Raw genomic sequence first — 21,249 nt, forward strand, 5'->3', positions numbered from 1 at the left:
ATAATGCCATAGAAGCTGAGGGGGAAAACACTCAAATATGACGACACATTTGAGCTTTAGCTCTTCGCATAATGAAGTTAAAAATGATGGGAAGGAATCAAAGCAGTCAAAAAAAATTTTTTTGGGGGGTCCGGTCATGGGGCCTGAACTCTGGGCCTGGGCACTGTCCCTCAGCTCTTCAGCTCAAGGCTAGTGCTCTACCACTTGAGCCACAGCACCACTTCCGGCTTTTTTCTTTTTGCTTATGTGGTGCTGAGGAATCGAACCCAGGGCCTCAGGCATGCAAGGCAAGCGCTGTACACTAAGCCACCTTCCCAGCCCTAGCAGTCAAAATTTTGATGAAGCCCAAAGATAATGAGTGAGTAAAGGAGTGTGGGAAGAAGACATCCAAGCAAGACAGCTTTTGGATCTGTGTACAGAAATGCTAAAAACACAATCAACATTCTTGAAGTCTTTCATACTGCACAACCAGTTCTGTGGTGTCCTAACCATCTTGTTTTCCAGCTTCAATCTAGAGACCTTGATAACACATTTATTATGCATTTATTTTTTCAAACTGGCTGACATAACAATGGACAGAACTTTCTACATTTGAGGAGTGTCTGGGGGAAGGGCAGAGTAAGTCTAACGCACCAGTGGCATTTCTGCTATACTAGAACCCTTCAGGAATCCTTGGAAGACATGACTCTTTTATCTCCCTCCTCCAAAGGGAAATACTTGTTCGATTCTTGAGAACTAAGAGGAGCCCTGTGTGCGGATCTGGATCCCGGCAGCTGGCGAGAGTAAACTGCACTCTGATCACTGGGCAGAGCTGCGTTCTATTCTTAGCCAGCAGCAGGGCTGGGCTCCACACGCCTCACTCTGGCCTCCGGAGCCAGAGGTCAGTCTCACATTTCACTTTATAATGCTCGCTAGCGGACTGAAGAGGCATGAAAATGACAGCCCCATCAAAACGCAGATCTAGAAATAAAATTCTGCACTAGTCCCTACAAAGGGAAGACCCTGTTTAGCAAAAGGTAAGGAGAAACTCCAGCCAAAGGTTTAGGGATAAATGCACTGTATCTCAGAACCACAGCGACCAGGTGTCTTAAACTCTGGCCCATCATTTCCTGAAGGTCATGACAATACCTGCAAGATCACTAAAACAAAGCCTCTTCAATCCCTGAACTTCAAACCCAGGTGGTGGGATAATCACAAGCACAAAATTCCTGCAGGCCCGTGAGGCGCTATCAAGTGATGCCCCACAGACAATCCACCCGCCCCACACAGACAGGGTGGCACCAAGTGATTAGCAGCCCTTTACAAAAATAGACAAATAATGTTGCAACGCGAGAGCGCTCATTACTGAAAGCAGAAGTGTATCCTGTACTTTAAAATAGGTACTGTAGTAAAATCCGTATGACACGTTGAAGAACACTGGAGGGAGGGACTTAAGCACCTCGTGTTTAACTGCCTTGATACATTTTTAATTTTCTCTACTTAAAATTACATCTTCAATGAATGTGTGGCTGCCATGGGAGAAATTTGGCCATTCTACCTTGCAAAGAATTTAATTTATAAATTGAATTAATTCTGCACACTGATGGGAAAAATCATTTGCGAACACTGAGGATGTGTGTGTGCACACATGCGCAATCATGAGGCTTGAACTCTAGACCTGGACTGGCCCTGAGCTCTTTCACTCAAGGCTAGCTAGTGCTCTACACCACTTTGAGCCTCAGTGCCACTTTGAGTTTTCTGATAGTTGGATATACAAGTCTCATGGACTCTCCTGCCCCAGCAGGCTTTGAACCGTGCACCTCAGATCTTAGCCTTCTGAGTAGCTAAGATTACAGGCGCCCAGCACAAATGCTCTTAAGAAATATGCTTTTAAGATCGGCTTGTTGGTGCCACTCTTCTGAGGGCCACAGCTCTGGAGCTGGGCAGCACGGGGTAGGAGATCACCCTGCTCCTCCAGGCTGGCTGTCCCTCTCTCCAGTGGAGGCTCCTGGCTGCAGGCGCCTGCACACTGCCACCCTCGGCCAGCCAGTCCGCCTCCATCCTGGGGATGAAGGCCACTCCGTCTTAGCCAGGAACTATCAGAGAAACCATTCCTCTGCTCATCGTTCCCACAAGTGGGACATTCCCGCCAGGACAGTTTCCTAGAGGAAGTCATAACCAACAACTGTCCATCAGAATTTGCTCTTTTCACAGCAACTGTTGAAAAGCAGGGGACATCACAGGCCTAAAGTGAAACCCTCATCCAACTGTAACCCCCAGGCCGGGGACAATGATACAGGACCTGGCTCAGGCTCCAGACTCAGTGAGCACAGACCAGTCCACAAGACGTCTGCATGCCCTCTTCCCTAGTGGTGTCTACACCACGTGAGCTGATAGCAATGAACAAACACTGGAGTAAGGCACTGGCACTGTCCTTTACAGCTCAAGCGCACTGAGGGAAAATCAGGTCTACTAGCAGCAGCTAGGGACCAGGACATGGAAGGGAGGAGTTTCTGAACTCTGGGAGGAAGACCCACCCTCTCACATCTGAATCCTGCTGCGTGACTACACACCAAGCACATGCTTGTCCACGCTTGCAGCAGCCATGTGACAAAGAGATGCACACATGCAAACTCTCCAGGGACCCTCCAGGCTGTCATCAATGGCGCATCCTCTTACCGAAGTCTTTTTAAAGTATCAGAGCTTTATTTGTGGACAAGGACTGTCCATCACCAAACAATTCAGGGTATGAAGGAGACACCAGAGTGGTTGTAAAGAGCTGGGCATTCATGGTGGCTCACACCTGTAATCCTAACTACTCAGAAGGCTGAGATCTGAGGATCACAGTTCAAAGCCAGCCCAAGCAATCCATGAGACTCTCATTTACAATTAACTAACCACCCAAAAAAGCCAAAAGGGGAGCTGAGGTCAAGGCTAGCAGAATGCTAGCCTTGAGCACAAAAGCTCAGGGACTGCCTAGGCCCTGCGTTCAAGCCCCAGAGTGGGCACACGGAAAAAAAGGAGTCGAGATTAATACAAACTCTCAGCTGTGTATGAAGAGGGAACCCTAACTCCCAGGGCTATAAAACAGTTTTATCTGGACAGGGCTAACTGAGGTAGCTCCTGCTAAGACACGGAGTCACACAAGCAAGCACTCACACACAATACTCCCACTTCAAGCAGATTTGCACAGGCAAAAGGAAGTTTCTCAGGCTGGAGATGTCAGTCATGCAGTGGAGTGCCTGCCCATTGAGCACAAAGCCTTAGTACCCTCCCCACAAGGGGCGGAGGTTTCTTAAACACCAAATTACCAAGGACTGGACATTACATTTCCTATGAAATCAAAGTGGAAGTCATGTACCCACTGACAAAATATTAACTCTTTCATTCAATTGAATGAATACAGTAACAAAACCATCATGAGCAAGTCGACCATTGCCTGTAAAGGTTAAAGATGGCTCAAAATTAGCTGGATGCCAGTGGCTCACACCTGTCATCCTAGCTACTCAGGAGACTGAGATATGAGGATCATGGTTCAAAGCCAGCCCGGGCAGAAAAGTCCATGAGAGTCATCTCCAATAAACTACTCAGACAAAGCTGGAAGTGGCACTGTGGCTCAAGAGGCAGAGTGCTAGCCTTGAGCTGAGGGACAGTGCCCAGGCCCAGAGTTCAAGCCCCACGACCGACAAAAAAAAAAAAAAAGGCTCAAAATTAAAATGGATTGTGGAGGGGAGGTCATTCCAAATGATGCACAGCATCTATCTGTACTGTGGCTCTGGTATCAGCACCTCTCTCTCCAGACACCACAAAACCCCTTTTCTGGGTGCCCGAAAAGGAGAATGCATCTGGGTTTTGTGCCAAGAGAAGAGGTGCAAACAAGGGCGGGCCACAGTTCACACTTGACACTTCATTTCCTTTACAAATTTGATAAATAAAACAATGAGCTGATGTGGAGTAGTATTTCCTCAAACAGGACAAGTATTTCTTAAAACCAGTTTGCATTCTTAATAAAACAATACCCAAAAGTCAACTATTAGCTCTTTCTGTAGAAAGTTTGGTTTTCTAGCTTTCTAGATCTTTCCTACTGAACTATCCAGTCCTCTTGGGGCTCATCTATCTAGACCCTGTATAGCCTCCTGACCAGAGCTGTCACTTTCCCATTTCCTTCCAGGACCAGTTAAATCAAAGTAAGAAAAGTTCCTCTTTCAAATTATTCCTCCTATTGCCAATACTACTGCGCTTAGCTCAATTATGAGTAGTACTTTGAACAATTATAACATCAAGTGGCATGTGGTCAAGTTATAAAGCCTTTCAAATATAAAGCTAAGTCAACACAAGAATTTAGTAGAGTAAAAGTGTTCTTTCAAACAGATCCAAAGACCAACTCTTCTATGAACCTTCGACAATCCCAACACGGGCATCTTATCCAGTTTCCGTCGTCTGGCTTGAGTTAACTAAGAGCAGGGACGGTCCCTGCTCCCATAGTTGGACAGGCAAACACCAAACCTGTGAGAACAACAGCCGTGGAATGAAGGGCCCATGACCACAGAGGATGCCCAGCACATCTGCTCACGCTCACTATGTGCTGTCACTCCGGTAGACAGGGGTGTGCTTTGGGCAGGCTAAGCCTCAGCTCTCCAAAGAGGAAGCTGGAAAGCAGAACTGGAGCTAAGAAAAACACGGGGAGACCTGCACAGGCGCTCAGGGACATCCTGAAGGCATGGGAAGTTCATTTCAGTCACCAAAACACCAATGTCCTCAATCTCATGTCACATAAGCCAAACTGTTGGTAGAGTTTTATTTAAATTGGGCAAAATTTTTTCTTTTGTTTTGCTGTGGATTGAACCCAGGGCCTCATACAGGGTAGGCAAGAGCTCTACCACAGAGCTAGACTCCAGCCCTAAACGACTTAATTCACCAAAAGGGATTAGCGGAATGGAGAAATCACTGTACGCTTGGATACTGAACAATTTCCTGGAATCTGAAAACCAGTTTAAGTCCTGTAACCACAAAATCTGTCAACAAAGGGGGTTTAGCAGACATTTAGGCCCACTTGCTCCTGACTGAGGTGACTTTGGGACCGTCCTCCTCTGCTCCACGCAAGGCTCAGGATGACAATGGCACAGCACCGACTTAATCAGCAACTTCGAATCGCGGTCTGAGGAAACGCGCCATAAATAGCAGTTCTTGGCCTTACAAAGCTCTTCACAGAACCAATAAAAGTCTACTACCAAAAATGGATGAGCACTGCTTTTTTTTTCTTCTTGTTTTAGGTCAAGAGAACCACTAGGGATTTAGTGCTAATTACATTACTCATTACCCATTTTGGGAGCATGAATCACAGCACTGAAATCTGATTCATTGTTTAAACCCAATTTGGGGATAACAAAAAAAAAAGTTACAGTGAATTCAATCAGTTTTCATAACCACTCAATTCACAAAGAGAAAGGAAAAACAACCTACTTTTTTGTTTCTGTTTTTTAATTGCCAGTCCTGGAACTTGAACTCAGGGCCTGGGCACTGTCCCTGAGTTTCTTTTGCTCAAGGATAGCACTCTAACACTTGAGCCACAGCACCACTTACTTTTTCTGTTTATATGGTACTGAGGAATTGAACCCAGGACTTCATACATGCTAGGCAAGCACACTACCACTGAGTCACCTTCCCAGCCCCCAACCTACTTTTTAATGCACACAGTGTTGAGAAGGTCTTCATTACCTCCTACCTAGTGAAGAGTGCCGAAAGGATTAGGGCACACCTCCAACTCTACTGTGGGCACCCACTGCCCTGTGACCTGTGTGCACATGGACTCACACACCCCAGCTGGACAATTTGGACAACTTACTAGGCTATAATCTAATCCCCAAAATCAATGAACAGTAAATTAGCAGTCTAACTCATCAGTGATAGTATCATGAGTGACAAAACAATGAATACTTTGTTGATATAACTCAAGAAGGAAAAGAAATCAACAGCCATTAGCATACACATCAGTAAACCTGGGTGCCAGTGTCTCTGTCTTGCCCTGAGAGTAGGCACACACTGCTCTATGCACAAGGACAGGCTGTGTGCAAAATCCAAGATGGCAGCCATCTGCAGCCCCCCAGACCTCAAGGTGACATTTGCCTTGTCCATGCCAACCCTGCGCTTCCCAACCTCCACCAGCCTGATTCTGCTCTGGCCATACAAGCTACAATTACCAGGAGCAGAAAAGTACCGCCACACAGCATGTTACACAGGACAGAACCACAATCATTACAGCTTCTAAGCTGCTGTCCCTATATTCACTTTACAGTTATTGTCACAAGGAAACTCCTAACTTCTACTCAAAATACTAAACTCTGGGTGTAACAACTTACTGTTATGTGTTTCACAAAGTTTTATTAATAAATTTAAAACCCTAATGCTTGACATTGCATATTCTATACACAAGAGAGAAAGATAGAAGCAGGGAGAGGGGAGGAGAGGGAGACATCAAAACTAATGAATGTGGTCCCAACTTCACAAAACAAACCCTTAAAATACCTGCTGCTTAAACCCAGCAAAGATGTTTATGAAACCAAGAGACTGCTATGAAAATGTAACAAGTTGGAAGAAAATTAAACAGATGAACTGGGAAAACCAGTAACCACATCAAAACAGGAAAAGCACTGGTAGCTGAAATCCTGGCTATCAGGAGGCTGAGATCTGAAGATGAGAGTTGTTCAAAGCCATCCCCAACAGAACATTCCATGAGATTCTTCTCATCTCCAACGAACTAGCAATAGAGGACCAGGAAAAACCAAGTGGATCTTCTGTTGTAAAGCACCACCCCTGCCTGAAGAAGTTACCCAGCCAAGGTTCTGTGTGTCCCCCATCCTTAGCCAGGCTGGGGACTGAACTCATTCAGGCACTGGGAGCTCTACCACTGAGCTCCACTACCAGCCCAACCTGGTACTAAGTCACAGCTGAAGACACACAGGTCAACACAGGGCGTGCTTTGCCCTCACACCCAGGGGGATGATGCTATCTGCCCATCATTGAAGAAAAGGATTCTCTTCTCCCCCATAAGAGCTCAAAACTAGTCCCAACAGGAAAGGCTGCCCGCATGCACTCCAGCTGGGCGGGGTGGAGGGGGGGAGGGTTGGTTTGAAAAGCGATCATATGACATCACTTGGAAGCCAACCAAAGTACATGGTGGGGGAGACACAGCCTCTATCCGTCTGAACATGTGGAGAGGAAAAACAGAAACATCTGTATGTGGACAATGCTTTGCCATTTACTTTTTAATCTTAAAAAAATTATTGAGGAGAGCTAGTTAGACTTCAGCCATGACCCCGTGGCTGGTGAAGACTGCTTATAGCATTGTCTTGTGGGCCTCTACTGAACCTAACTCCTTTCTCAGCTCCACTCTTGGCCATGCAGACACAGTCCCTGTATACCACAAACTATTCAACATCCCCAGACTATTCAACATCAGAGCAGGGTTTTTGTTTTTGGCCAGTCCTGGGGCTTGAACACAGAGCCTGAGCGGTCCCTGAGCTTCTTTTGCTCAAGGCTAGTACTCTATACTTCCAGCCTTTTCTGCTTATGTTGTACTATGGAATCGAACCCAGGGCTTCATGCATGCTAGGCAAGCAGTCTACCACTAAGTCACATTTCCAGCCCTCTGAGCAGTTTTGTGCCAGTCCTGAGGCTTGAACTCAGGGCCTGGGAATTGTTCCTCAACTTTTTGGCTCAAGGCTGAGGCCACAACTCCACTCCTGGCTTTCTGCTGGTTAACTGGAGTTAAGAGACTCACCTATTTTCCTGCCTGGGCTGGCTTCAAACCACGATGACAGGCGTGTGCCACTGGCACTTGGCCCTGAGCACTTTTTAGCACCCAGAAGTATTCACATGTTTTCGGTGGTATTTTACCTCCTTCTCTCATTGCTATGCAGTGCTGCTGGCTCTTGTTTTGCTTTGGTCAGTGAGATTTCATCCATTTAGTTTGATTTTTGTTCTTTTTGAGACAATCTCACTACAAAGATCAAGATAGTGCTGAACTTAGTATGTAGTCCAGGAGTCCTCCTGCCTCTGCGGGTTGGAGGCTGGAATTACAGGTATGCACTCCCAAGCCCAACTTCAGCAGGTTTGTTTGTGTTTTTAGGTTGTTAAGAGTTTACCCTGACACATTCCCATATGTCAGCGTTTTACCCAAACAGAAAAGACACTGACAAAAATGTAAACCTAAAGAAGTTCAAGGTAAATAAGATGGACAACAGCAAGCAGACCACAGTCCCCTTGGACAGGTTACTTATCTGAACCTAAATCTAGCCTTCCTGAAATGCTAACTGCTTCCAAAACTGCTTGAGCTCAGGACATCATTAGGGGAGGGTTGAAGTAATACTATGACAAGGACAATCATCTGTTAAACAGCATGAGCCACGTTCCTGAGTTACCTACTAAAGAGCACTCGCCAGAGAAAGCAAGATCAGCAACAGCTTACCCCAGTTACGCACCTTTTGGCTAGCCTACTCTAGCATATAAGCGATTTAGATACACATAAATGTTTCCCTGACCATCATCTGCACTAATGAAAGGGCGGACCAGTCAAAGGGCAGACTGGCAGAGCAGCTGGTCGCTAATCCCACAAGGCCATTTTATTTTTATTTTTTATGTATTTATTTGGGTAAGTGCTGGTACTTGTGCTTGAACTCAGGGCCTCACACTATGGCTTAACCTTTTCTACTCAAGGACACATCTCAGCTTCCAGCTTTCTAGTGGTTAACTGGAGATGAGAGTCTCATGGACTTTCCAACTTCCTAAATAGTTAAGATCACAGGCACAGCCACAATGAGCCATTTTTATGGACACAAAAATCATCAAGAACACTCTAAGTAAAGAAACCAGTGAGCCAGGCGCCAGTGGCTCACGCCTGTTATCCTAGCTACCCAGGAGGCTGACATCTGAGGATCATGGTTCAAAGCTAGCCCGGGCAGGAAAGTCCATGAGACTCTTACCTCCAATAAACCACTAGAAAAGTAGAAGTGGTGCTGTGGCTCAAGCAGTAGAGTGCTCGCCTTGAGCTGAAGAGCGCAGGGACAGCACCCAGGCCCAGAGTTCAAGCCCCAAGATGGACCAAAAAAGAAAAAAAAAAAAAAAGCACCCAGGCCCAGAGTTCAGGCCCCAAGATGGACCAAAAAAGAAAAAAAAAAAAAAAAAGAAACCGGTGCCAATGGCTCACGCCTGTAATTCTAGCTACTCAGGAGGCTGATTTGAGGATCATGGTTCAAAGCCAGCCCAAGCAGGAAAGTCCAGGAGACTCTTATCTCCAATTAACCACCAGAAAAACCAGAAGTGGCACTGTGACTCAAGTGGTAGAGTACTGGCCTTGAAGAGCTCAGGGACAGTGCCCAGGCCCCAAGTTCAAGCCCCACGACCAACCAAAAAAAAAGTAAAACCTCTCTCCAAGAACCCACAGAGTGGTTCTGACTACCGGACAAAAAGCACAGCTAATGCAGCCTAGAAGAGCCACCAGGGAACTGGAAACTATTTCCCAGGACTGCAGGTCAAAGCAGTCACCCCACAAAACTTCTAAGGACAGCCCTCACTGAGGCCCAAGGCCCCAGACCATATACTTGTTCTAGTGAATTTTAAAAGAATCAGATCAAGTCATATCATGAAATACCAGAGCCCTAAAGTTAAAGAACAAAATATTAAATCCCCAAGGGCTGCAGACAGGGCTTAACTGCCCAGCACAGGCTCTGTGGTACAATGAGACTGCTAAGATGTAGATTTCATAAAAACCATTCCACAGCAGAACCATGGGTCAATGCTGACCCTCTGAAGAATTCCTCCTGCTCAGCAGATGTCGGCTTTGCAGGTAAGCAATGGGTGAGCCAATTACAACACTCTAAAGGAGACTCCAGGAAAAGAAGACATCTTGGGCTGGGAAGGTGGCTCAATGGTAGAGCGCTTGCCTTGCATGCCTGAGGCCCTGGGTTCGATTCCTCAGCACCACATAAGCAAAAAGAAAAAAAGCTGGAAGTGACGCTGTGGCTCAGGTGGTAGAGCGCTAGCCTTGAGCTGAAGAGCTGAGGGATAGTGCCCAGAGTTCAGGCTCCACAACCGGACCCCCCTCAAAAAAAACAAAAAAAAAGAAGACGTCTTAACCCCTCCCGGGAGAAAAGTTGGTCATCCAGAAACAACAGAAGGCAGGTAAAAATGGCAAAATTAGTCACCTCTCAGGATGAATGAATCCGGTGTCATGGCCATTCATGTGATTTTGGTGATGGAGATTCTATTATTTTTTTTGGGGGGGGGGGGGGTGGTCCAGTCGTGGGGCCCGAACTCTGGGCTTGGGTGCTGTCCCTCAGCTCTTCAGCTCAAGGCTAGCGCTCTACCACTTGAGCCACAGCACCACTTCCGGCTTTTTTTCTTTTTGCTTATGTGGTGCTGGGGAACCGAACCCAGGGCCTCGGGCATGCAAGGTGAGCGCTCTACCACTGAGCCACCCTCCCAGCCCTATTTTATTATTTTTATTATTATTATTTTGCCAGTCCTGGGGCTTGAACTCAGGGCCTGTGTACTGTCCCTGAGTTTCTTTTGCTCAAGGCTAGCACTCTACCACTTAAGCTGCAATGCCACTTCCAGCTTTTTCTGTGTATGTGGTACCCAGGAATCGAACCCGGGGCTTCATGCATACTAAGCAAGCACTCTACCACTAAGCTACATTCCCAGCCAGTGATGGAGATTTTATGACCAGCCACTTTGACAAGACCTTGTTCTAGCAATGCTAACTTCCTGCTTCAACAAGGTGGAAAACAACTGTGTGTGAATTAACAAAGACTGGGAAGGGAGGGGAGGAGGGAAAGAAGGAAAAAGAGGGAAGGAAGGAAGGAAGGTAGAACTTGGAAGCCAGAATCTTTGAAACTTTTCAAGGAAAAACAATTCAGTTCTACAACCGAACTGCCCATTAAACGTTAGCTGATATTTTTAGACACAAAAGATCTCAACAGTTATTTCCCATGTGCCCGTTTTCTCAGCAAATTCCTGAGGGGTGAGCCAACTGAGTGTGAACAAATAGGAAAAGAGAGAAACAGATTATCCAACCGAGAGTGAGGCAGTGACTCCTGGAGGGACACAAGGGCAGGTCTCGGATGACAACTCTGTCTAACTAGTCTAGGTGGCCCAGGGCAGGAACAAAAAGAACCTTAGGAAAGTGGGCAAAGAGGGCAAAAAAAAAAAAGAGCAACAGAAATGCACATGCACAAAGAAAAACATACAATTCTAAAAAGTATGTTGTCCAGAAAATCTTGTACTTACACAGCTCCGTCAGAGCAAAACTTACATACTTATAGTATAAAAATGATTTAAAATATCCTAGAGTGGGGCCGGGGGAGGATGGGAAGGGGAAACAAGGGAGGAGGCTACAATGCTTGATATGAAATGTACTCATTAGGAGCTGGGAAGGTGGCTCAGTGGTAGAGCGCTTGCCTTGCATGCATGAGGCCCTGGGTTCGATTCCCCAGCACCACATAAGCAAAAAGAAAAAAAGCCGAAAGTGGCACTGTGGCTCAAGTGGTAGAGCGCTAGTCTTGAGCTGAAGAGCTGAGGGACAGCGCCCAGGCCCAGAATTCAGGCCCCACAACAGGACCCCAAAAAAAGAAATGTACTCATTATCTTGCCCATGTAATTGTAACTCCTCTGTACAGTATTTTCACAATAAAAATTTTAAAAATTAAAAATAAATAATAAAATATTCTAGAAATTATACAGGGAAGATCAAGTAAAAGATATTTCTGAAGGAGAAAAATTCAATAGTGTTACATATTGTATAAATATGAAATTTTAGCAAGTATAAGAGGAGATATCTGGAAAGGCTGCAGTCTTTTTCTCTGAAAATGTAAGCAAAGACTTTTTACAAAGTGGGTCACTGTTCTTTTTCTTTTTAAACCTTCAAGTATTAAGGGAGCTACTAAATCAATATGTGAGTTACTCCCTTAAAATTAAACTACTTGTTTATATATGGAAAGTATGAAAACAATTATCTTCGAACGTCTCTCACTAGTAGAATCTGGGTACTTCCTCTACTACTTTCTCCCGTCCTGAATTTTTTTATACTCTAATGAGTATTACTTTCATAATAAAAAAATACAAACCTCCGCCAGGCGCTGGTGGCTCACGCCTGTAATCCTAGCTGCTCAGGAGGCTGAGGATCTGAGGATCATGGTTCAAAGCCAGCCGGAGCAAGAAAGTCCGTGAAACTCTCATCTCCAATAAACCATGATGAAAAAACCGGGAATGGCACTGTAGCTCAAGTGGTAGAGCGCTAGCCTTGAGCTGAAGAGCTGAGGGACAGCGCTCAGGCCCAGAGTTCAATCCCATGACAAAAAAAAAAAAATTGTCAAACTAGATCCATGAAGGAGAGGGAGTACAGTCTCATAAATTCAAAAAGAACCCACAATTCATGTCTCACACAGAAAAAAAATTCACATCCGGCTCCATTTCCTGACCCATGTAAGTCATTTTAGGATGTGTGACAAACTGTATTTCAAGCAACTTTCTAGTCTGCGTTGATTTGACTAAATCACATACCAGCATGTAAAAGGCTGACTGTTCTAAATGTTCTCATGTGTGTATCAAATTGGACCTCTAAACACTCTTGTTGGCCAAATAAAACCTGGACTTTAAAGCAAACAAAACCCCCTCAATTTCAGTTCAGTAAACAACTATAAGAGAAGGAAGGTAGCCTTCAACAAAATGCCCCTCAGCCACCAAGACTGGACCTTGCAGAAAATGAGAGTACACTGACCAGCATTATTCTCTGAAAGACACAAACACTTTAAAGATAGGACAAAGTAAGACAGCCTCTGGAAGAAAACCTAGTATTTCAAAGGCTATCTCTACCTGCATTGTTCTGTTATTTGCAAGATCACTCAGAAGTATCAGCTTATCGTGTGAGTTGTTAAAAATTATGAATCTTCTCTCACTAGGAGCAGAATGAGGATTAAATGATTTCTCCCCTTTCTTTGTCTAGAGTATTAAGGGGGAGGAGAGATGCTGTTGTGATTCACAAAACTACTTCTTTTCTTTCAGAAGGGTCACACTCTGAGCAGAAGGCCTGTGAGGGGGTGCTGGCTCCCAGGAAGCAGGGTGCTGAGACACCTGTGCAATCAGAACCATGAAGCCGGGCTGGGAAGGTAGAGCGCTTGTCTAGCATGCATAAAAGCCTGGGTTCGATTCCTCAGTACCAAATAAACAGAAAAAGCTGGAAGTGGTGCTGTGGCTCAAGTAGTAGAGTACTAGCCTTGAGCAAAAGAAGCTCAGAGACAGTGCCCAGGCTCCGAGTTCAATCCTCAAGACTGGACAAAAAAAGAAAGAAAAAGAAAAGAACCATGAAGCAATTCTTCTACATAAAACCAGCCATGGCCCTTTCATGGCTTGAAGTTCTGATTAATCCCAGAATCTTAAACAACTGATCATTTATGCATGGAGGTGCCCAACTACAAAGAACATTTCTGTGCGTCACTAACTTGTTTAACTGTCAGCTACTGAAATACTGAGCAGGCTTTTTGGCTTATATTTTTCCTAAGTATATGAACATGGAACTTTTGGGGGAGTTCTTTTTTAAATCTTTTGTTAAAAGATAATTAGTCCAGTATCCTGTACAGATAAAGTTTGCGTCATTTGAACATCTAGTCTCTTAATAAAATTATCTTCCTTAGTTCACATCAGAAATACTGCCTTTCCAGAGAGTAAGTTAATCTTTATGTTCAATTTACTGATACACAGATAGGCACCATCTTCCTGCTGCTTTTCTCCTGGGTCTGGAGAGACTGGCCCTCCAGAGCTCTCCTCCCTCAGTCCCTGGGGGAGGAGCATTCCTCCCTGCGGGCTGCCCACACACTGAGCAGGAGTGGGGGGGGAGGGCGCGCATACTTTCATCTTCCCTCACCACTCCATCTCAATAGCAAGACAAACAGGCAGAGACTGGCCCTCCCCTCAGACAGGGAAATACTTCGTGATTGCAGTTTGCAATGTACCCTTGTGTTGTGTGTACGTTGGAAGCTTAACCAACTTTCAATGGCTAAGTTACAAGCCTTTCATTTTTAAGGGGAAATATGCTTGGGTTGTGTAAGGTATAAGGGAAAAAAAACCCGAATGACCTTATTCTTTATGAAACTCTTCTTACTTAAAATATCTAATCTTTATTGTATGCCTTTATAGTCTTTCACTGGGCAAAAGGGAAACATACGATGACACTGTAACAAGGAACAGTTTATTTCCGCAGATGCACTTCTGACTTGACTGTGATTAGAGCAGTAGAACACTCATTTCTAAAATGACATGTAGCAGAAATAGAGTCAAACTACTGTATTTACAGCCGACAATTATATCTGCAAGGTAACTGCATTTAATGTTGGCATTTGGCTAAATACTATGCAATGTCAAAAAAATACTGGAAAAAAATACTTTAAACTATGAATTATTCTAAACAAAATCAGAGCCATAGGAAACCCTGAGTCTTCAAGAATAACACAAAGGCTAGTCATTTAGAAAATAAATTAAAATGAAACAATTGTCTTTTAGACTCCATGAGGACATTACTAAAGCAAGGCAAACCCACAAACTTGTTAAATCCGTAGATCGCATTTGTTACATGGAGGCAGGATAGCCGTACGTTATACACAGGCAGCTCCTTAGGCATGGTAATAGATAGATAGCTCCAAGGTATCAGATTCAATAAAATAAATTAGAGAAGTAAAAGCACGCCTTGCAACCAAAGATGTTATAGAATACTAATTCAGGAAGTTATTCAGCAGCTTATAAAGAAATAGGAAGTTGTGGACCAACTACTTGAAGAACTATTTCCTGTAGGAAAACTGTAAGACAGCTGAAGAAGGCAGTAATTGAGTCATAAAGAGAACGAATTCTTAAATAAGAACTGAAGGTGCTATGCTAGAGGGGAAGAGGTTCAGACTTTGTTCTTCAGGAAAGACATCGGGTGTGGCATACACAGAGCTTGAAGCGCTGCTCCCATCTCCCATCTCCCTCCACACCATCCGCCAAGGTGAGGGCCAAGAGTCTTCTTTCTGCAAAAGCTCTCACTCTCGTAGGACCTGAGTTAAAAACACAAATGGACAGCTACAGCCCTTTGTGTAATTACACTGCCTTGGAACGGGAGAGTGCCAACCAAGTGCAGAAACTCATTCATGGATGGTCACAGGGAAACAACAGTTGTTTCCAAAGTCAACTTTAGTGTTCTCTCAAATTACATCTCCTTGTATGTTTGGACCACTTATAACAGTTCTTCATGCCATGTAGAAATCTCAATAAATAAGATGCTTTGTGACTCAAAATTTAGTTTCAACAAGTATCTGTTCATAACATCTATTTTTCCCTGTTGAAATGAGTATCAAATTTGTAACTAGTTTTTAAATCATCCAACCTCTGGCTGGCAAAAAGAATCATCAAACAAGAGAAACATAAGTACTGACTGCCAAGAGAACTAAATGTTAAAAAAAAAAGTGAATCATACCTGCACCCCGTTACTCAGGAGGCTGAGATCTGAGGATTGTGGTTTAGAAGTGGCCAGCCTGGGCAGGTCAGGAAAAATCTGTGAGGCTCTTTGCCCCAATTAACAACCAAAAACTAGAAATGCATCTGTGTGTGTGTCAAGTGGTAGGCTACCAGCCTCTCGTGAAAAAGCTAAGGGAGTAGGCGCCCAAGCCATGAGTTCAAGCTCAGTACTAGAATTCAAAGAACTTTTGATGATAGGATTATCACATTGAGCTCCCTTGTACCATGAACGTAATCAATTTAAAAATGAACTTTAGGGGTTGGGAATGTGGCTTAGTGGTAGCGTGCTTCGCTAGCATGCATGAAGCCCGGGGTTCAATTCCTCAGTACCACATAAACAGAAAAAGGACAGAATTGGTGTTGTAGCTCAAGTGGTAGAGTGCTATCCTTGAGCAAAAGAAGTCCAGGGACAGTGCCCAGGCCCTGAGTTCAAGCCCAGACTAGCAAAAACAAAAACAAAAAAAAACAAAACAAAAAACTTTAACAATAGCAACGTGGTACTAAAAGCTTGAGTTTACCATCTTTTGACTCAAAGGACAGATGGTCATTCGTGTTACTGATCTGTTTTTAGGATGACTCTTCAGCCCCTCACAGCATGGGGGCAGCTCTTGTGAGGGTGCAGAGCTGGCTCACATTCCTGAGGCAGCTTATTGTTATGGATGGAATGAGGCTCACTCAGTAGAGAAATATAAACTGTGCAAGTCCACAGCAGCTATCTTCCTTCCACATCCAATGCTTAGCCACTGGGCTTACTAACCACTTCACCTTGCCTGCTTTCATTGACCTACATTTTCCCCTCAGGGAAAAGCCTTCTACTTCTACAAAGCTGATATGAAAAAGATCACCAGAATGAAAACTCTACTTTCCCTTACTTCCACGGGAGCATTCCTCAGAAACACTGAAAAAACTACTGCCTTCACCTGTCCTCTGGACAGATTTCTCTCCAGGTAAAGCTTTCCTACTTCTTCTGTAACTAGCCCTCCCCCTTGTTTGGGTTTGGTTCACCTTCTTTTACCCCCCCCCCAGTGGGTGTGGATGAAGGGGGTGGGAGAACTACACACCATTCATTAAACCTGTGTGTCTGCACCTTACAAAGGAAACATTTCTTCTCAAAGAACCAATGGAAACTTAGAAACAAGTATCTACAGTTCCAGCTGACAATGAAACACTGCTGATTCAAAATAATGAAAATGTAAGCAGAAGTCACCTACAAGCAGTTAACAAGATACAAAAAAGACTTTAAGTGCATAAATGTGTCCCTTTAGCCTGTGTTGCTCTCAGCCACAGGAAAGGAGTGCAGGCTACAAAGCTGTTGAAAAATCTCCCCACGAAGCATGTGACCCAGCAGGGAGAGGCTTAAAGGAGTTGCAGCTTCTCCTCTCCACACCAACCCGGTGAGTTTCCACTCTTCTCCCCAGGAGGACGCCCCTCCCTCTAGAAGGGAGCTTGCTGCTCTTTCAATCACTGATGTCTGCAGAACAAATATCTTGCACATGCAGATGAGTTTGCCAGACTTGTGTGTACTTTCCAGTCTCTGGCCCTTTATTGTTCTGGTTGAAACCTGACCCTTTGAAATGGACACCAGAAAAAAAATTTTAAAAAGAAAAAGTTGCAGAAAAGAGGCAAAAAAAAAAAAAAAAAAAAAAAACCACCTACTATAGAAAATAAGATCAAACTTTTCTCTCTCTGCTCTTTTCTAGAACAAGCAGGTCATAGAACTATTTTCATTACTGAGTAACTCAGCCTGAAAGGCAGGCAACACAAAACACAGATTGAGACTCACATAACATAAAATTTTAAAGATATACAACAAAACAATATTGCTAATTGTATTATCTGATAATCTAATAAATGTTACTTTCCATAGTAGACTGTCAAGGCAGATCTAAATCAAAACCAGGACTTTCTCAGTTATCTCATCTTGAAGAAATAGGTAAAAATGAGAAATTAAGAACAATTTCAATCTGTAACAAGTCTTTTTTGGGGGGGGTCCGGTCATGGGGCCTGAACTCTGGGGCTGGGCGCTGTCCCTCAGCTCTTCAGCTCAAGGCTAGCACTCTACCACTTGAGCCACAGCACCACTTCCAGCTTTTTTCTTTTTTGCTTATGTGGTGCTGAGGAATCGAACCCAAGGCCTCCTGCATGCAAGGCAAGCACTCTACCACTGAGCCACCTTCCCAGCCCCAATCTGTAATAAGTCTTATACACAATTTTATATCCATTTGACTCAAAAGACCCAGGTGAAATGGAAATCTTTATATAATTTCAAAATTAGAACATCAAATTCTATCTGTAGAGTTCTATTTACAGAATTCTACTTACAGAATTGTAGATAATTCTGTGCTACTTCCATATTATTGCAGTGTAACTACCATTTTATTAAAGACAAAAGTGCTATTAAAAAAAATATTAAATGGCCTAGAGAAGCCATTCTGTTTTGAAGACTCACTAGACTGAAATAAGACAGACAATAATTAACTAAACATCAAGCCTCAAAATTAGTATTACTATTCATATTTGGGAGAGAAGCAAGACCCTGGGTTCAATCCCCAGGAGTCCCACACAAAGAAACAAACACCCTACGGTATTGTCTTGTCCCAGGCCAGCCAACAGGTTTGACACTGCCACTGCGCACACCCAGCAAAGTCTTCAAAACAGAACCCCTGCTCAAGAAAGTGCTCAGCTTTTCCCCCCAAATACACACACACGTAACACAGACACATGCCATTCGTACAGCTATGTGTACATATGTACCATATAGGTATATACATATACTATATATCGATACGTGCAGTACCGATCTATACAGCTATGCATACCTATGTACCATATAGACATATATATACTATACACCGATACGTGCAGTAAGGATCTATACAGCTATGTGTACCTATGTACCATATAGATATATATATACTATACACCGATGAGTGCAGTAAGGATCTATACAGCTATATGTACCTATGTACCATATAGACATATATATATATATACTATACATCGATAAGTGCAGTACGGATCTATACAGCTATGCGTACTGTACACAGCTGCCCCCCCAGCCCCTCGGCCCTGCCCCCCCCCCCCGCCAGCCCCTCGGTCCTGTCCCCCCCCCCCCCCCGCCAGCCCCTCGGTCCTGCCCCCCCCCGCCAGCCCCTCGGTCCTGCCCCCCCATCCCCCCCCCGCCAGCCCCTCGGTCCTGCCCCCCCATCCCCCCCCCCCGCCAGCCCCTCGGTCCTGCCCCCCCATCCCCCCCCCGCCAGCCCCTCGGTCCTGCCCCCCCATCCCCCCCCCGCCAGCCCCTCGGTCCTGCCCCCCCATCCCCCCCCCCGCCAGCCCCTCGGTCCTGCCCCCCTCCGCCAGCCCCTCGGTCCTGCCCCCCCATCCCCCCCCCCCGCCAGCCCCTCGGTCCTGCCCCCCACTCCCCCCCCCCCCCGCCAGCCCCTCGGCCCCGCCCCCCCACCCCCCCTCGCCGCGCCCCCGCCCCCCACTCACTTGAGGAAGTATCTCTGGCCCGAGGGCGTCTTGGCCATCTCCCAGCCGGCCGGCAGCGGCATGTCGTCGGGAATCTCGAAGGACGGCTGGCGGAGGTGCTGCGCGGCGGGCGCGGCGGCGCCGGGGGCGGCCCCGGCCTGCGCCAGGGCCCCCGGGGACACGGCGCCCAGCTGCAGCGAGGCGGGCGAGGAGTGGGAGCGCAGGTGCTGCGGGGTCAGCGCCCCCGCCGAGCCCGCGTCCGTGCTGGCCTGTGGGGCACGCAGAGGACGGGGACGGTCACGGCGGCGGCCGAGCGGCCGGGCCACCCCGAGCCCGGTCCCCGCCCCCGCGGGGCCCGAGGGGCGGGGCGCGGCCGGGCCCGGGGCTTGTCCCGACCGGCCCCGCGGGCACGAGCCCGCTCCCGAGCGGGCAGCCCTCCGACCGACCAGCAACCGGGACCCTTCCGGACCGGCTCACGCGGGCCGCTCCTGGCCGCCATTCCCCGCGGCTCGGATGCCACAAAATGGGAGTCGGCGGCGCGGTCCGCGGATCCCCCCCCCCCCGCCCGGCGCGGTCCGCTCGGGCCCGGCCCCCCCCCCCCGCCCGACGCGGTCCGCTCGGGCCCGGCCCTCCCCCCCCCCGCCCGAGCGTGCGGCCGCCCCTCCCCCGCCCGCGGACCCAAGCGGCGCCACCGGTGCGAGGGCGGGCGACCCGGGGGCGGGGAGGGCCGGGCCCGAGCGGGCCGACCCCGCGCAGCACTCGGGAAACCAACGAACCTCGGGCCAGGGCTGCGGGGAGGAGCGAGACGACGGGGAGGGAGGGCGCGGGACGGGGCGCGCCGGCCGCGCAGCCACGTCCGCCCCGGGACGCGCGCGGGAGTCGCGGCGGGCGGCCTTAGTCACCGCTTCCCCCACGCTCGCTCCGAGTCCCGGCTGAGTCAGCGCGGGGCGCCGTCGGGCCGCGCGCCGTCCACGGCGGGCCTCCGCGGGCGCCGCGGCGCGGGAGCCCCCAGCGCCACCCGGGCCCCGAGCCAGGCGGAGATCCTCCGCCGACTTCCAGGAAAAGTCCGGGGGGGGAAGCCCGAGCCCCGCGCCCGGGGCACCGGCGCCCTCGGGGGGAGGGGAGGCGGCGCGGCCCGGCCCGGCCGGGAACAAGAGAACAATTATCCGACTCCCGAGGAGGCCCGGCCGGGCCGAGGGGCCCCGGAGGAGGCCCCGGGCTCCACTTCGGCGACTCGGCCGGCGCGGCAGCGCCCCCGCCCGCCGCCCGCCGCGCGCCCGCGTCCCCTCCCCCACCGGCCCTCCCTCCCGCGGGGCCGAGGTGCGGGGCGCGCGCCCGGCGAGCCCCCGCCGCCGGCCCGGCCTCCCCACCCCCTTCCTTCCTGCTCCCGCCAACCTTCCCGAAGCCCCGGGAAGAAAGAAAGGAGGCGGGGGCCGGGCGGCCGCCGCACCGACGGGCCCGGGAGCTCCAATCTCAGCCCCGGGCTGGGGGGCCCGCGTTACCTGCCGGGAGTGCGCCTTGGGCTCGGGCGGCTTGAAGAAGGAGTCGGGCAGCTTGCGGAGCCGCATGGGCACCGTCGGGGGCACGTTGGCCGTCTTGGGGTTGATGACGGCGTTGAACAGCGCCTCCAGGTCGGTCTCCGAGTCCCCGCGGACGTGCACCACCTGGTGGCCCGCGGGCGGGGCCTGCGGCGCCGCGAGGGGCGCGGGCGGCCCGGGCGCGGACGGCGGGCCCTGGCCGGGGCCCGGGGGGCTCTGCGCGGGCGGCTGCCCGGGGCCCTGCGGGGCCGGCGCGGGCGGCGGCTGCTGCCCGGGGTCCATGGCTCGGGCTCCCGGACGCGCAGCCCTGGCCGGGCGCGAGGGCTCCGCCCGGACGCCGAGGTCGGCGCGGGGCCGGGGGAGGGGCGCGAGCGAGGGCTCCGGGCGGCGGGCGCTGGGCGGCCTCCGGGCTCCGGCCTGGCTCTCGGTCAGGCCCGGGGCGCCGCGCCGCGACCGCGCATCCCCGAGCCGCTGCCCCGCGGCTGCGCCTCGAAAGTCGGAGCGGCCCGGCGCCCTCCCCGACGGAGGCCCGGCGCCTGCCCCCTCCGCGCGGCCTCCCCTCCCGCTCCTTCCTTCCTCCCTTTCTTCGCCCCGGCGGCGGCTGCGCCCGACTGAGACAGAAACTCGCTCCGGACGCCAAAACTAAAGTTGAGACGCGCCCGCCCGCGCGGCCGGCTCCGCCCCTCGCCGCGCTTCCTCCCTGCGCGCGCCCGCCCGC

At 48.8% G+C, this 21,249-nt stretch overlaps 1 protein-coding gene across 4 annotated transcripts in view; it reads right to left on the reverse strand.

Moving 5' to 3' along the window:
- The window catches only part of Yap1 (Yes1 associated transcriptional regulator), a 62,298-nt gene extending 41,485 nt beyond the window's left edge, over positions 1-20,813 (reverse strand). For all 4 annotated transcript variants that reach the window (XM_042682991.1, XM_042682989.1, XM_042682990.1 and 1 more), the window contains exons 1-2: positions 20,496-20,813; positions 19,015-19,262 (exon numbers count right to left, since the gene is read on the reverse strand). In XM_042682991.1, the coding sequence (XP_042538925.1) occupies positions 19,015-19,262; positions 20,496-20,813 (566 nt within the window). The remainder of the gene's footprint in view (positions 1-19,014; positions 19,263-20,495) is intronic.
- Positions 20,814-21,249: the final 436 nt, after the last annotated feature.

This window comes from Dipodomys spectabilis, unplaced genomic scaffold (genome assembly GCF_019054845.1).
Source record: "Dipodomys spectabilis isolate Male_0828 unplaced genomic scaffold, ASM1905484v1 ptg000076l, whole genome shotgun sequence".
NCBI classification, from domain to species: Eukaryota; Metazoa; Chordata; class Mammalia; order Rodentia; family Heteromyidae; genus Dipodomys; species Dipodomys spectabilis.